Source organism: Microtus ochrogaster, unplaced genomic scaffold, assembly GCF_000317375.1.
Source record: "Microtus ochrogaster isolate Prairie Vole_2 unplaced genomic scaffold, MicOch1.0 UNK39, whole genome shotgun sequence".
Lineage (NCBI taxonomy): Eukaryota > Metazoa > Chordata > Mammalia > Rodentia > Cricetidae > Microtus > Microtus ochrogaster.
In genome coordinates, this window is record NW_004949137.1 from 3,508,797 (window position 1) to 3,524,361 (window position 15,565).

At 36.2% G+C, this 15,565-nt stretch overlaps 1 protein-coding gene across 7 annotated transcripts in view; it reads left to right on the top strand.

Moving 5' to 3' along the window:
• Positions 1-1,665: 1,665 nt before the first annotated feature.
• The window catches only part of Dsel (dermatan sulfate epimerase like), a 33,231-nt gene continuing 19,331 nt past the window's right edge, over positions 1,666-15,565 (top strand). For 2 of the 7 annotated variants that reach the window (XR_001229454.2, XR_003378880.1), the window contains exons 1-2: positions 1,666-2,346; positions 2,791-3,164. Coding sequence is in view for 1 of the 7 variants with exons in the window: in XM_026790047.1 (XP_026645848.1) it covers positions 3,603-7,223 (3,621 nt within the window). In the remaining 6 variants the exon portion in view is untranslated. The other 5 variants (XR_003378878.1, XR_003378879.1, XR_003378881.1 and 2 more) reach the window with 5 other exon arrangements.

A 15,565-nucleotide genomic window follows, 5' to 3' on the forward strand; every position in this document is an offset into this window, starting at 1 on the left:
TCTTGGATCTTCTTGGTAGGAAATGGAGCCTGAAGTCATAATGCCAGAACAGTTTACTCTCCCATAAGGAAGACAAAACAGAGAGTGTTCTCCAACCTGGCTGCATGGAAAAGACAACCCAACTCTTTGTGAGAAGTTATCTGTAAGGGAAACGTATTTTGGAGTGACTTTTAGTAAAGGGGATAGGTTCATTCAAACCAAACTGATAAAATATTAATGCATTTCAAACACAGCTCCTACAAAGGTGCTAACTATCCATGGCTAGACAGATTCTCATGTAGAGCAGAGGAGTGAACCAAGTGGAACTGCAACACATAGAACAATTTAGAAACCCACACAGGAAAAAATAATATCACTCTGTTGAAATAGTTTGATTTGGGAAATTGAGAAGGAATGTAAATATATGATCTCTTAGCAGGATAAGAAATTTCCATTCAGAAAAAAACATTGTAGCCACTATGTGGGTATGATTGGGCAGTAGACACTCTGAGGAAGTCACAGAATACACACAATTACTGCAGGGCCTGGGCAAATCCTACTCTGGGTATTATGTTAGGACAGAATTCCAAATGATACAAAATGTAAGAGTGTTTTGTCTATAATTACATGCTCTCAAAATAACTCAGCTGGTAAAATTATCTTTGCTTCTTACCAAATGTCATTCAAACACCTGGCTTTTTCCCCATCTGAATACAGCTGTATATTTCTACCAATAACAAAGATTAGAAGGAAACTGAACTGTAAATAATACCCAACTAGAGATGAAGTTTTGTCTGTGAAGCTTGACAGCTCCTTGTTCTCTGCCCAGGTGTCATGTAGTTCTGTGGGAAATGCTCAAGTGAGTAGAACAGGAATTATGGCCCAGCTTGTTTTGTTGAATTCCCAACCTTCAAATTACATACACATAAGTGGTGGTGGTGTGACACTAATGACAGTAAGGGTTATCTACAGGTTTTTACTGATTGCTTATTCTTCTTTCTTTCCTAGGATTTGTTCATGCCCACTGTCCCATATTTGCTCCTGTTTACACTCCAGGAGAAGCTTTCAATCAGTAGAGGTGACTAGTCCATTTTTTTCTGTTGAAGTTGTTCCAAGTATATTAATCTGGATATTTTGGTTTTGTTTTTCTAGGACTGCAATCTCAGCCAGCATGCCTCAGGGTTCCAAATAAGTGCTTTCCAGTCCTTTCCCAACCCTTAAGGATAATTGATTATTCTAGTCCTTCCACTGTTGTCACCCATCCCATTTTTCCCAAGAGTTTCTTTGATTATTTTCAATTACAACTCCTTTCTGTTCTATTTAGACGTTTTACAGTTGTCTTTGTCTAATGACCAAAAGGTCAGATCAACAGGCCAGACAGATCTTCAATAAACGGGCTTCCAAACTTCCAACAAATCTGCCAAACTGTCTAGACACACACTCTGGTACAGAATGTGCCTCCTAGGCCTTCACCAAGACCTCAGCTTTCCCTACAGCGCCCCGCCCTGGCTTGCGGGCCTGCGACGCGCGTCTCTCCCTTCCCCCAAGACTCCGCCCCCACCCGGCCCCAGACCCGCCTCCGCGCGGCAGGCCCCGCCCCCACCCTCCGGCCCTCGTTGCAGGCCCCAGACCCGCTACCACGCGTCAGGCCCCGCCCCACCCTCCGGCCCCAGACCCGCCTCCGCGCGGCAGGCCCCGCCCCCACCCTCCGGCCCTCGTTGCCTTTTCTCTCCCTCCGCGGCCCTGGCAACCGCTGTGCGCTCGGCTGAGTAGGACTTCCGGGCCTTTGTGGCGGGGCGCAGCTGCAGAACGAGCCTCCGCTCGCTCGCACGCCGCCCACGCTTTGCCTTCCGCCCGCGGAGCCGCCCCTGCGGGCCCCAGCCTTCCTCACGGGCGGGCGTGTCCGGGTGCGGAGACTCCACACCCAGAGGCCCCCCGCGCTGAGGAGGCCTCACCCGGCTGCTGCCTGTGCAGGCCCCGCGTCGGCGTCGCCGCGGAGCTCTCGGTCCCCGCAGCCCGGCCTTCCGAGAACCACGCTCTCCTGAAGTCCCCACCTTTGCCTTTGTTGGGGCCCAGCTCGGTTCGAAGACGGTCGCCGGCGGCGTGGAGGTGAGCTGAGGTGGCCGTGTTCACAGCCACAGGTCAGGAAGTGGGGAGTTGAGCAGAAGGGCGATCGCTCTGAAGACACGAATTAAAATGTGCAACAGATGAGGCAGGCCAGGAAACTGCTGGAAGTGTTTGTTCCCTACAGAAAGGAGACTTGCCTAATTGAAACTTAGTGAGGGTCTCTCAAATTCAAGACGGCAAAGGAGAGGCCTGTACCTTAACCCCGAGTCTGCGCGCCCTCTGGTGAGGCAGCTGCTACAGGTGAGCAACAGAGCCTCCTACCCAATAGTCGCAATTTCTCCTAAGGAAAATAACTTGTTTCATGAACCGACATTCTGATTCTTTAAAAGCTAAACTTTGAATAATAATTTTAAGGGGACATTTTGACTTTTACCTTTCATAACCAAAATAACTGTATGATGATGACGTGTGAATAGAAACGTTTAAATAGCTGAAACAAACACTCTGAGATATGAAATATGTCTTGTAGTTGTTTCTTCTCAGCTAATATTAACTGGGATCTATGTGTTTATGAAAATATGGGGAAAACATGAGAAATGTTAGATTGCAAATAATATAAGATTTTTAACTGTGATACATTTTTATTAAATGGCTTAAACTATTTAAATCATTAGTTAATCTCTACACCCAAGAGACCTGTAGCCTTACAGATTTGCTTTGTTTTTGTTTTTTGTATTCACACAGAGAGGAGTGACATGAAAAAGGAACAGAAAACAGTCTTTAATTTTGCTGAAAGGGGAATTTTTTTCCCCAGTTGTTGGTTATGATTTGAAGACGAGCACCTAGATACTGAAGAGCTTAGATTCTTCCAGAGGTACAGATACATTTGTACATTTGGTACAAGGAAAATTTTGAAATACTTTAAAAAGATATTTGAAATGAAGGCAGAAATTTTGATCATGTAGGACTTTGAACAACTATTTGGAATATTTTGCTCCCCAAAATGGAAGAAACAAATCACAGACCAAGACTCTGAGAGAAATAAGAAATAATAAAGTTTGCTCACTCTGAGAAGGACTTCTCTTTGGTAACAAACAGAAACATACCTTGTTTGTGTGGTGAGTAAATCAATAAGGATGGTTTTTTATGCTACATGCTACAAACAGCTTTATTTAAATTTTGGGATTTTTCTCTTTTTTCCCATGATTTTATATGTTAATTAGATTAAGTAAAGAAAATAAATGCTGGATTCCTGGTATTTTCTGACTACACTGCTGTTTTCTGTGCATTATGAAAACGTTGGAGGCACTCATATTCCTTGAAGTTTTATTTTATTGGATGCAAAACTGCCAGGGACACAGAGATATGATGTAAGTTTTCCTTTCATAGCAATGTTCTTTGCTTTGGATCAGCTAAATATCTGGATTTCACAGCCTATGAGGTATAAAATCTGTTTTATCAAGATATTTAATATATAATTTATAATAACCAGATGAGAAACATATTAAACACTGTGTTTAACGTATATGCCTAAGGAAAGATCTTCCTGATGGATCATGGCGTTAATGTTTACAGGACATTTCCTATTTTTAACAATGATGTTTAGTTTTTCTACTTGCGAAGAATCTGTGAGCAATTACTCTGGATGGGCAGTTTTCACAGATGGTATACAACAGTTTAAGAAACAGAAATTAGAAGATTTCAGATCTAACCAAAAACTTCACCCAAATTTGTATTTTGATGCTGCAGATGTACAAACAATGAGACAAAATTCTCGTACAAGCCATTTGCATCTTTTTAGAGCTATCAGAAGTGCAGTGACAATTATGCTGTCTAATCCAACATACTACCTACCTCCACCCAAGCATGCTGATTTTGCTGCCAAGTGGAATGAAATATATGGTAATAATCTTCCTCCTTTAGCACTGTATTGTTTATTATGTCCAGAAGACAAAGTTGCCTTTGAATTTATCTTGGACTACATGGACAGGATGGTTAGCTACAAAGACTGGCTAGTTGAGAGTGCACCAGGGGATGAGGTTCCAGTTGGCCATTCTTTAACAGGCTTTGCCACTGCCTTTGACTTTTTGTATAATCTGTTAGGTAATCAGCGAAAACAAAAATACCTAGAAAAAATACGGATTGTTACTGAGGAAATGTATGAATATTCAAAGATTCGCTCATGGGGCAAACAACTTCTTCATAACCACCAAGCTACAAATATGATAGCATTGCTCATAGGTGCATTGGTTACTGGAGTAGATAAAGGATCTAAAGCACATATATGGAAGCAAGATGTTGTTGATGTTATGGAAAAGACTATGTTTCTCTTGAATCATATTGTAGATGGCTCTTTGGATGAAGGTGTAGCCTATGGAAGCTATACCTCAAAATCACTTACACAGTATGTTTTCTTAGCACAGCGCCATTTTAACATCAACAACTTGGATAATAACTGGTTAAAAATGCACTTTTGGTTTTATTATGCTACGCTTTTACCAGGCTATCAAAGAACTATAGGTGTAGCAGATTCCAATTATAATTGGTTTTATGGTCCAGAGAGCCAGCTAGTTTTCTTGGATAAGTTCATTTTAAGAAATGGAGCTGGAAATTGGTTAGCTCAGCAAATTAGAAAGCATCGACCTAAGGATGGACCAATGGTTCCTTCCACTTCCCAAAGGTGGAGTACTCTTCATACTGAATACATCTGGTATGATCCAAAGCTTCTCCCACAGCCTCCTGTTGACTTTGGTACAGCTAAAATGCACACATTCCCTAACTGGGGTGTTGTGACTTATGGGGCTGGACTGCCAAGTACACAGGCCAATACCTTTGTGTCCTTTAAATCTGGGAAATTGGGAGGACGAGCTGTGTATGACATAGTTCACTTTCAGCCATATTCCTGGATTGATGGATGGAGAAGCTTTAACCCAGGACATGAACATCCAGATCAAAATTCATTTACTTTTGCCCCCAATGGACAAGTATTTGTTTCTGAGGCTCTTTATGGACCAAAGTTAAGCCACCTTAACAATGTGTTGGTATTTGCCCCATCACCATCAAGCCAGTGTAATAAACCTTGGGAAGGTCAACTGGGAGAATGTGCACAGTGGCTCAAGTGGACTGGTGAAGAGGTTGGTGATGCAGCTGGGGAAGTTATTACTGCTTCACAACATGGAGAAATGATGTTTGTAAGTGGGGAAGCAGTGGCTGCTTATTCTTCAGCAATGAGACTAAAAAGTGTCTATCGTGCTTTACTTCTCTTAAATTCTCAAACTCTACTTGTTGTTGACCACATTGAAAGGCAGGAAACATCCCCAATAAATTCTGTCAGTGCCTTCTTTCATAATTTGGATATTGATTTTAAATACATCCCATACAGGTTTATGAATAGGTATAATGGTGCCATGATGGATGTGTGGGATGCACACTATAAAATGTTTTGGTTTGATCATCATGGTAACACTCCTGTGGCTAATATACAGGAAGCAGAACAAGCTGCTGAGTTTAAGAAAAGGTGGACTCAGTTTGTTAATGTTACATTTCATATGGAATCCACAATCACAAGAATTGCTTATGTATTTTATGGTCCATATATAAATGTTTCTAGCTGCAAATTTATTGACAGTTCTAGTTCTGGACTTCAGATTTCTCTAAATGTCAATAATACTGAACATAGTGTTTCTGTTATAACTGACTATCAAAATCTGAAAAGGAGATTTGATTACCTGGGATTTGGTGGTTTTGCCAGTGTGGCTAATCAAGGCCAAATAACCCGATTTGGTTTAGGGACTCAAGCAATAGTAAACCCTATAAGACATGATAAAGTTATTTTCCCTTTTGGATTTAAATTTAATATAGCAGTTGGATTCATTTTGTGTATTTGTTTGGTTATTTTAACTTTTCAGTGGCGGTTCTACCTTTCTTTTAGAAAGCTAATGCGCTGTGTATTAATACTTGTTATTGCTTTGTGGTTTATTGAGTTTCTGGATGTGTGGAGCACTTGTACTCAGCCCATTTGTGCAAAATGGACAAGGACTGAAACCAAGACAAATGAGAAGACCATAATCTCTGAAGGGAAGCATGTAGATCTGCCTGATGTTGTTATTACCTCACTCCCTGGTTCAGGAGCTGAAATTCTGAAACAAGTTTTTTTCAACAGTAGTGATTTTCTCTACATCAGAATACCTACAGCCTACATTGATATTCCTGAAACTGAATTTGAAATTGACTCATTTGTAGATGCTTGTGAATGGAAAGTATCAGATATCCGCACTGGGCATTTTCATCTTCTTCGAGGGTGGCTGCTGTCTTTGGTCCAGGACACAAAATTTCATTTGCAAAATATTCATCTTCGTGAAACAGGTAGGAATAAACTTGCTCAATATTTTGCAGCTAATAAGGACAAAAAACGAAAATTGAAAAGGAGAGAGTTTTTGCCGGAACAAAGAAGTAAAGTGAAAGGATCTTTTGATAGAGATACTGAATATATTAGAGCCTTGAGGAGACACCTAGTTTATTACCCAAGTGCTCGTCCTGTGCTCAGTTTAAGTAGTGGAAGCTGGACATTGAAGCTTCATTTTTTTCAGGAAGTTTTAGGAACTTCAATGCGGGCTTTGTACATAGTACGAGACCCTCGATCCTGGATCTATTCAATGCTATATGGTAGTAAACCAAGTCTTTATTCTTTGAAAAATGTACCAGAGCACTTAGCAAAATTGTTTAACATAGAGGAAGGTAAAAGCAAATGTAACTTAAATTCAGGCTATGCTTTTGAGTATGAATCACTGAAGAAAGAATTAGAAACATCCCAGTCAAATACTGTCTCTTTACTATCTCATTTGTGGCTAGCAAACACTGCAGCAGCTTTGAGAATAAATACAGATTTGCTGCCTACCAATTACCAGCTGGTCAAGTTTGAAGATATTGTTCAATTTCCTCAGAAGACTACAGAAAGAATTTTTGCATTTCTTGGAATTCCTTTGTCTCCTTCTAGTTTAAACCAAATACTGTTTGCCACTTCCACAAACCTTTTTTATCTTCCTTTTGAGGGGGAAATATCACCATCTAATACTAATATTTGGAAACAAAACTTGCCTAGAGATGAAATTAAAATAATTGAAAATATCTGCTGGACACTGATGGATCGTCTAGGATATCCAAAATTTATGGATTAAATGCTGCAGGTCAGCAAAATTTTGCACTAATATATCCCAACCTACTTTGTGACTATTAACTAGATAATTTTGTTTATTCTTGTACAAGTGTGTATGTGTGGGGAGAGTGTGTGTGTTCAATCTGTTATTTGCACAAAAAGAGACTTTAAAAAATAAGCAGCCTATTTGGCCTAGTAGGGTTTATTTTTATGTTTCCACTTTCCTTGCCTTGATTTCTGATTTTTTTCTGCTAAAATGTTTGTGCTACAGAAGTATATATTATGGTATCTGGGAAGGTAGGGAGATTTTAATGTACTTTAACTTACCTTCTTTGGTAACTGTGCTAATCTATCTTGGCACCTAAAACACTATGAAAGGCCTTGCAATTGCTGCTTTGCCCAGTCATTTCTTGCTCTTAAAATGAACTACATAGGTTCCTTATCTTTTGAAAAGGTCTTCTAGGCCTGGAGAGATGGCTCAGTGGTTAAGAGCATTGCCTGCTCTTCCAAAGGTCCTGAGTTCAATTCCCGGCAACCATATGGTGGCTCACAACCATCTATAATGAAGTCTGGTGCCCTCTTCTGGCCTGAAGGCATATACACAGACAGAATATTATATACATAATAAATAAATAAATATTTAAAAAAAAGAAAAGGTCTTCTAGCACAAAGAAAAAATGAAATAAAAAAATGAATTTCTTGTACTTTGTATAATGTTCTTTGAAATCACTGGGGAAATGATAAAGATTTCTATTAGAACTTTCAGTAAATATAGACAAAGATATAGACTATAGGCTTTTTTTTTCTTTTCTTACTCAAGAAATAAGATTGTGAACAGAGCATGTTGAAATTCAGTGTATTATTTTGGAAATGCTGCTCTCCTCAAACGCTTTTATTTCCCTGCCTGAAGCTATCATTCTTCACCATCATACCATGACCACTTCATGTGGCCTTTCTGTCATTTTCAAAAAAACAGGTAGTTTTTAGTAACTACAAAACAGCTTAGTGATAAAGCTGTTCCTATAGCCCCTTTCCCTGATGATTAATTTTGTATTAAAGACTGACACAGACTTAAAATCAAATTTAGTTTTGTTGTATTACCACTCTGACTCAAAGAAAGAAGCAGAAGTCTACTGACAGTGGTTGTCATTCATTGTTGTTGCAGGTGGGCTGGGGTGGTGCTGGCAAGGCTGGATGCTAGAAACAGAATCAGAAAGCCTTATCCTGTATCCTCTGAGTGAATTTATAGGCTGCCAGTGTTTGCAAAAGTTGAAGCCAATTGAGAGATGATGTTAGAGGCATCTGTTTCCTTTACCATCTGCATCTTATAAATGTAGCGAATATAAAATATTCACTCATTTTGCTTAGTAGTTTCTGAAATCAAAAATGCTGTGCTATTATAGGCCAGTGGAGTATTTACAGTGTGCTATATGAACATTACCAGCATTGGGGTTTGGTGAGAGTCTATGCAGATTGCAGTTTTCTTCTGATGTTTCTTTCAAACTACAGTTTCCCCAAGTTCTAACATTCAGATTCTGTCACTCTGATCTAGATAAAAGCAGTTCTGTCTCAGTAGTTTGTTCTTTTATCTAAATGATAAAATTTTATCAGAGTGATAAAGCTATACATATGTTATTTTTAGCTGAATCTAACTTAGCTGTTATTTCTTTTCTTCTATTATGGCATGAGTGGAACTGTTACATGTCCCCTACATTTGTTTTTGCTTCACAGGACTCATAATGTTCCCTTCATATTAAAATGAATAATAATCAATATAGATTGAAGACTCAAATCTACGTTTATATTTTGAAGGAGCATTACTCTTCTCTCAGGTTTCTCAGCAAATGTCCATGTAAAATTACTACATGGATGATAGCACTATTTTCTTATTGGTCAGAGTCTCCCAGCTATTCGTTTTCAGAATATGACCTTAAGTCAGAGCAAGTAGAAAAGCACTGGGGTGGAAAAGTATTACATCATACTAAAGTGAGAATTAGAAATGGGTACAGCACAGAAAACACAGTGAAGCTACTTCTGCATATTGTACGGAAATGCACCCTTGTGCAGAAGGTGGTAAGTAGGTTATGTGGAGGAAAACAGGAAGAAGAGATTGAGAAAATAGACTGAGTGGTTTTTGAGAAGGGATATGGGAATGTTTTACCGATAATCATAGTGGAACATAGCTTTGAACTCCACAGAGCAATTTAGAGCTAAACTTCCTCACTTCAGAGAAAATGTAAGACATCAGCCATTTTCATAGTTATTTCCAAAATGGAAGTTTGAAGATAACTTTACAGATCCCCTCAGAAGAGAGTTGTGTGTAGGAAAGGAATACACTGAATTTGCCTGAGTATGCTATTGCCTAAGACCTGCTGCCTTACAATTTGAGTACTTAAGGTGAGTGACACTTCTGGCACATCTTCGCTTTGAATGCCCTCTGAACTTATTAATAATTTGTTAATAGGATTATTACCATATTTTATTGTTTATTGATGGAGGAGGGTCATCTGTCTATGTGTTACTTTCATTGGTTAATAAAAAAAAAAACTCCCTTGGCCCTTTGATAGGACAGAAAATTAGATAGATGGAGTAGACTGAACAGAATGCTGGGAATAAGGGAAGTGAGACACAGATGCTATAGCTCTCCTCTCCAAGATGGACGCTAGTTAAGATCCTTCCTGGTAAGCTACCACCTCGTGGTGCTACACAGATCATTAAAAATGGGTTAACCAAGATGTGAGAATTAGCCAGTAAGAGGCTGGAACTAATGAGTCAGGCAGTGTTTAAAAGAATACAATTTCCGTGTAATTATTTTGGGTAAAGCTAGCCGGTGGCTTGGAGCCGGGTGGCAGGAAGCAACCCTCCACTCCTACTACAGTTTATAGATAATAGAGCCATTTAAAATGGCCTATCTGTAAAAGTCATTCCCTTATCAATGTCTTGACATTTAAGCTTAATTTGTACAACTCATTAAAAGTAGCTTTGGAAATACTGGAAAATTAGGCGATCAACTGATAAAGTAGGGAAACATTAATCATACAGTATTCAAATCTAGATAATAGAAAATAACCTATCCTCAAGCTAAACCTCACTTAGAGTTGATTTTTTTAAATCCTGGTTGTTAAATTTATGAATATGCTTAAATTTATGATTTTTATCAAGAGGATGCAATGACATGTACATATTAGGCCTTGATTACACAAAATCACACAGTTGGTTTCTTTAGACAAATGTAAGAACTAACTGCCTCCTAAGAATAAAACAATGTTTTATCAAGTTTTGAGAGATGTCAGGACCTATCCAGCTTCCCTATGCAACTGTCTTCAAAGAACCATTTTTGTTTCTTTCACATATTAGCACGTGTTAAATAGTCCACATAATTTCATGTTATAATCTCATTGACTGAACTTTTAATTGATATCATTGATCAGAAAATTTGTGTATCATGATGTATGTACATTCCTGATGTATGGTGCCTGTCTATTTTGAGTAATATACTGCAGTTTTTACATACAGTCTTTGATTATAACTGGAAAAGCTTTTAATGATGAAGAAAAATGTAGAAAAAAAATAGCAATGAGATATGAGTATACTTAATATTCTCAAATATGCCAGGATATTGAGTATTGACCCATTTCTTGTTTATTTATTTTGAATAAATTATCTAATGTTTCTATTTATTTTACATTATTTTAGCAGGAAAAAAAATCCAAACAAATGGCCGGGCGGTGGTGGCGCACGCCTTTAATCCCAGCACTTGGGAGGCAGAGGCAGGCGGATCTCTGTGAGTTCGAGACCAGCCTGGTCTACAGAGCTAGTTCCAGGACAGGCTCCAAAGCCACAGAGAAATCCTGTCTCGAAAAACAAAACAACAACAACAAAAAAAAAAAATCCAAACAATCAGGAAGATCTAAATGACTTTAATTTTGATGACAGGCAATTTTGTAGATGTATTTTGCAAATACATCCTTAGTCTTGGTATTTGCACTATATAATTATTTGGATTTATGTTGTATTTAACATAAGCAATGTGTTTAGTTCATTCAATTTTCAAAGTGGATTCAGTGATGTCTATAGACATAGGAATTTTAGGTTTTTTATTTTTTGGTGTTTCATACATTTTTCCAGTCACGCAGGTAAGAAAACAGAGTAAGATCATAAGTAAGACTCCCCAATGATATAAAAATGAAGTGCTAAAGGCAATTTGGCTATGATCGAAATAATTTTGTCATGCAACTCTTTATGTCTTTGGGTCCATGACATTTTTTGTGACACTAAATGAGTGCAAATTGGAGAATGCAGGCATGTTTGATGTTAAGGCCCATATCTGCAAATTCACCTAATAGACTTGGAAATCCCCCACTTCAGTGATGGGCAACCTTCCTTCTGCTCTACTAACATTATTCTAAGCTCTATAACCTTAAATAATAAGAATCTGTCTATGATGCTCATGTGCACTTTACACCCATCCCCTGGTTCCTGGTAGGTTTACATTCAGGAATAATAACTAAAAAAAAATTTTCATATGTAACATATATACAACCCTTAAAATTCTTTGTGGTATTTATGTATAAAAAATTTGAAATTCAAGTCAAATGATTTTCTTAAAACTGATGAGTGTTTTATTGAAATACTGACACAGGAAGTTTTTCTGGTGCTAGAATTTATGTTTGATTCACTTGAATAAAAATATTGGTAGTTATTTAACAGTCCTACCCAACTAATTTAACATGTGATTATGGTTCAAACACTTAATATCAAAGGATTCTTGGTAAAGAAAATTGCTGAGAGAGAATGGGGTTGAGGGGAGGATGGACTTTCTAGTAATAGCAGTATAAAGTATGTCTTAATTCATTTTTCTTTCCTTTCCCTAATACTCTCACAACCACAAGTGCCTCCAAATAGCCATAATACCCAGCATTAAATCTCTGTCCACGGGATGTATTATGAAAACTGTACTATAGACCTTGCATCAAGGGAGGAACCATCTAATCAGAATTTTCAAATATCTTCCCTTACAATAGTCTGTACTAATTTGAAGTCCATGATATGTGACTAACAGTTAACCCTATATGTAAAAATTATTTTTTAATATATAAAATGTTTTACTTTTTTATTCTTTGTTTTGTGCACAATGCTAGAAGGGAAAAGAGAAAATATGAGAAAGCGGAGGGGGGAATTTATGGAGTGAGAGAGAAGGAAGAAGGCAGGAAGCAATTATTTAGCATTCTTATGCTCACATTATTATTTAAACTATTTTAAAAGATCTTAAAATATTAGAGTAGATGAAACTCAAAAAAAACTATAATCTAAGCACTTTTTCCATTGCAGTTGCTTTCTTATTTAATGCTTTTTAAACTAGGTCTGTATCTCTCTGCCTTTTGTTGTGACTGTCTTAATTCAAGTGTGTTAATCCTAATTTTAGATTTCAAATATTTCAGGATTTCTGATTATCCAGATGTATCATATTCTCCCACATTTTTCTATTCCTTCCTTTTTAAAATGCTGGACTTTATACCTTATTCTTTATTGTTTAAGGAGAAAGAAAAAAACTCATGCACACTAGGCAGCCTTGATGTCTTTCCATTTTAAAGCGCCAGTTCAGCTCACAACACTGACTTTCCACACTGTCAAAGGAACCACATAAAGCAAATTATCTGAATTACAGTCTCTAACACCTACATAAACAATACTTCACCAAGGCGTAATATGGTAGAGATTATACTTTAATCCTTATTTTACTATATTGAAAGATTACCGTCATATTTTACTGATACTTGGTTTTTAATATATGATCATTTATTACTGCATTTTAATTGAGGAGATAGATTTTATTGTAAAACTGCTCTAGTTGTGTGGAACTTTACAGCATTGCTGTTCTTAGCTTAATTGAACTATTTTGATTTGGTACCTTGATATTCTATATCACAAAACTTGCAGGAAAGTTTCATTTGTTTTAAAGAAACAATACAACTAAATTATGAAGTCACTAACAATTTCCATTAAATATTTCAAATGTATAGTCAATAACATTCCATATAAGTATGATAGTTTTTGCTGTTAATTTTCAATTACTAATTATCTTGAGAATTCTTCCTAATTTATTGGTATGTAGAATGCAATAGAATTGCACTTGGTTTAAGTGCACAAATATCTATAATGGCCAAAACAAACTGAAATGTTCACTCACTTAGTTATTTCTCTTTCCTTTTTCTTTCTTCTTTCCTCCCTCCCTCCCTCCCTTCCTCCCTCCCTCCTTCCCTCCTTCCCTCCCTCCCTGTCTTCCTCCCTCCTTTCCTTCCTTAGTAGCAGGAAATTAAGTTATTTCTCTTTCAAAACAGCTATAAAACTATCTACAATATCTCATTATTGGACACAATAAATACACATTACAAAACTCAGAAAGCTCCATTAACTTGGAGTTGCAAGGCTTTTTTTTTTGTGTGTGTGATTGGCAGAGTAAATTTTCACAAGTTTTGCTTCAATATTTTCTTTATCCTCTTTAAATTGAAGAGGGAAACTTCTATAAACATTATTCATATAATTTATTGAGTGATGTTTTCTGTCAAAGTTTTCTAGCTCTGAGTTCCTTAGAGTCAATAAAAATATATTTCAAAGTGTGAAAATTAATAGAAAAATATGTTTTGAGTAATCACTTACAGTTCTCTAAGAGAAAGAAAGGAAAGGGCTATGCTCAAAAAGAAGGCAAACTCATGTGTGATATAAATTTCACAATAATAAAATACTTAAATATTTACAGAACATACAGAACTAAAATATGTAGATCAAGGACAATACATTTTTATAATTTAATATATACTGAGCAGCACAAGGAAGCAAAATCACACTTTCTGGTTAATATGTTTATTTTTGAAGTATTACTTTCTACGTATTCAAACTTCAAAAGACAGTTTGTTTAGTTTCCCTTCAGTATCTGTCACTTGACTTTTATGACTTTTCCATGACATTTTGTATTTATTTTTGTAATATATTAAGTATAGAACTTTCTAAATTCAAGTACAATAGATACAGTATCTTACATTTATTCTATGTCAAAAGTGTAAGCTGTATAATATCAGCATTAAATTCATGTTCATGCTTTCATTTTGAAATATATTGCAATTGTCTACATTTAAAACTATTTTAGACAGTTTAAAATAGTGTGAATATTATATGTTTGTATGACTGTATATGTATTCATGTACACACTATTGCATATATACAAATTACTAAACTTTTCTTGGTTAATGTGATATGTACATCATCATTGGATTAGGCCATTGATGATACCACACTGTATTAATTACTATTCTTATTGGTATAGTTGAAATCTGACAACTTAGAATATTTATTTTCTTTCTCATTGTATTGCTTCATTTTAAGCACTTATTTGACCTTCACCTTGGCATTGTTTGCAAAGTTCCATTAACAAAATGTAAAAATAATGCACCTTACTAATAAGTTCATTACATTACTTTTGGTAGTATGGAAATATATAGTAAATTAGTTCCAATTTGTATATATGACATGTCTTTCCTTTTACTATTTGTCAGTCTTTTGATAGAATTTATATTGTTGCATCCAAGATACTATTATTATAGTAGATGCTATTTATTTTTAATTGTATACTTTTAACTTTGCTAGAATATGAAACTTTCAATTGATTTTTTTTGTTTATTTTCTATTAGGAATCTTATGAAATATTCTTACTACTTTTGTAATCCTAAATTCCTTTAAAACATATATGGATTGCCATGTATGTTTATTGATAATAACATTTTCTTCTTTTGAGTTTTAAAACATTTAATATGCTTTATTTTTATGGCTTCTTGTAAGATTGTAAGTGAATTTTGTGACAGTAGATGCTTATGGAAGGCTTCTTATATTTCACAATTGATTATAGTCCATTCTCTGCACATGTTACAGGTGTTCCTTATTAAGATGTAGTGTTGCTTTATATACGTATTCTGAGATTTACCATGAGTGCAAGATAAAGTTGATTGAATATTTTTGCCTTTCCCTGACTATCTAGTCATAATTTGCTGTTTATCTGTTAATTTATTGTAACAAATGAAAATACTTTTTTTAAAGATTCGATCCAACTTAGTCTTTATGAAAAACAGTCTGGGAATTATTTATTGTATTTATTGCTGTATTGTAATGGCTAGTTAAGATATTTGCATAAATATTAATTGACCTGTATACTGTTCAAATAAACAATATACTCATCACATAAAGTAAATTGGGATGGTCTACATTTATATTTTTTGGAAGACTGTAAATTGAAATACTCTAATATTCACATATCAGCTTAGACTCATTTATAAAACCATGTGGACATTTTACTTTATATATGGTAATATA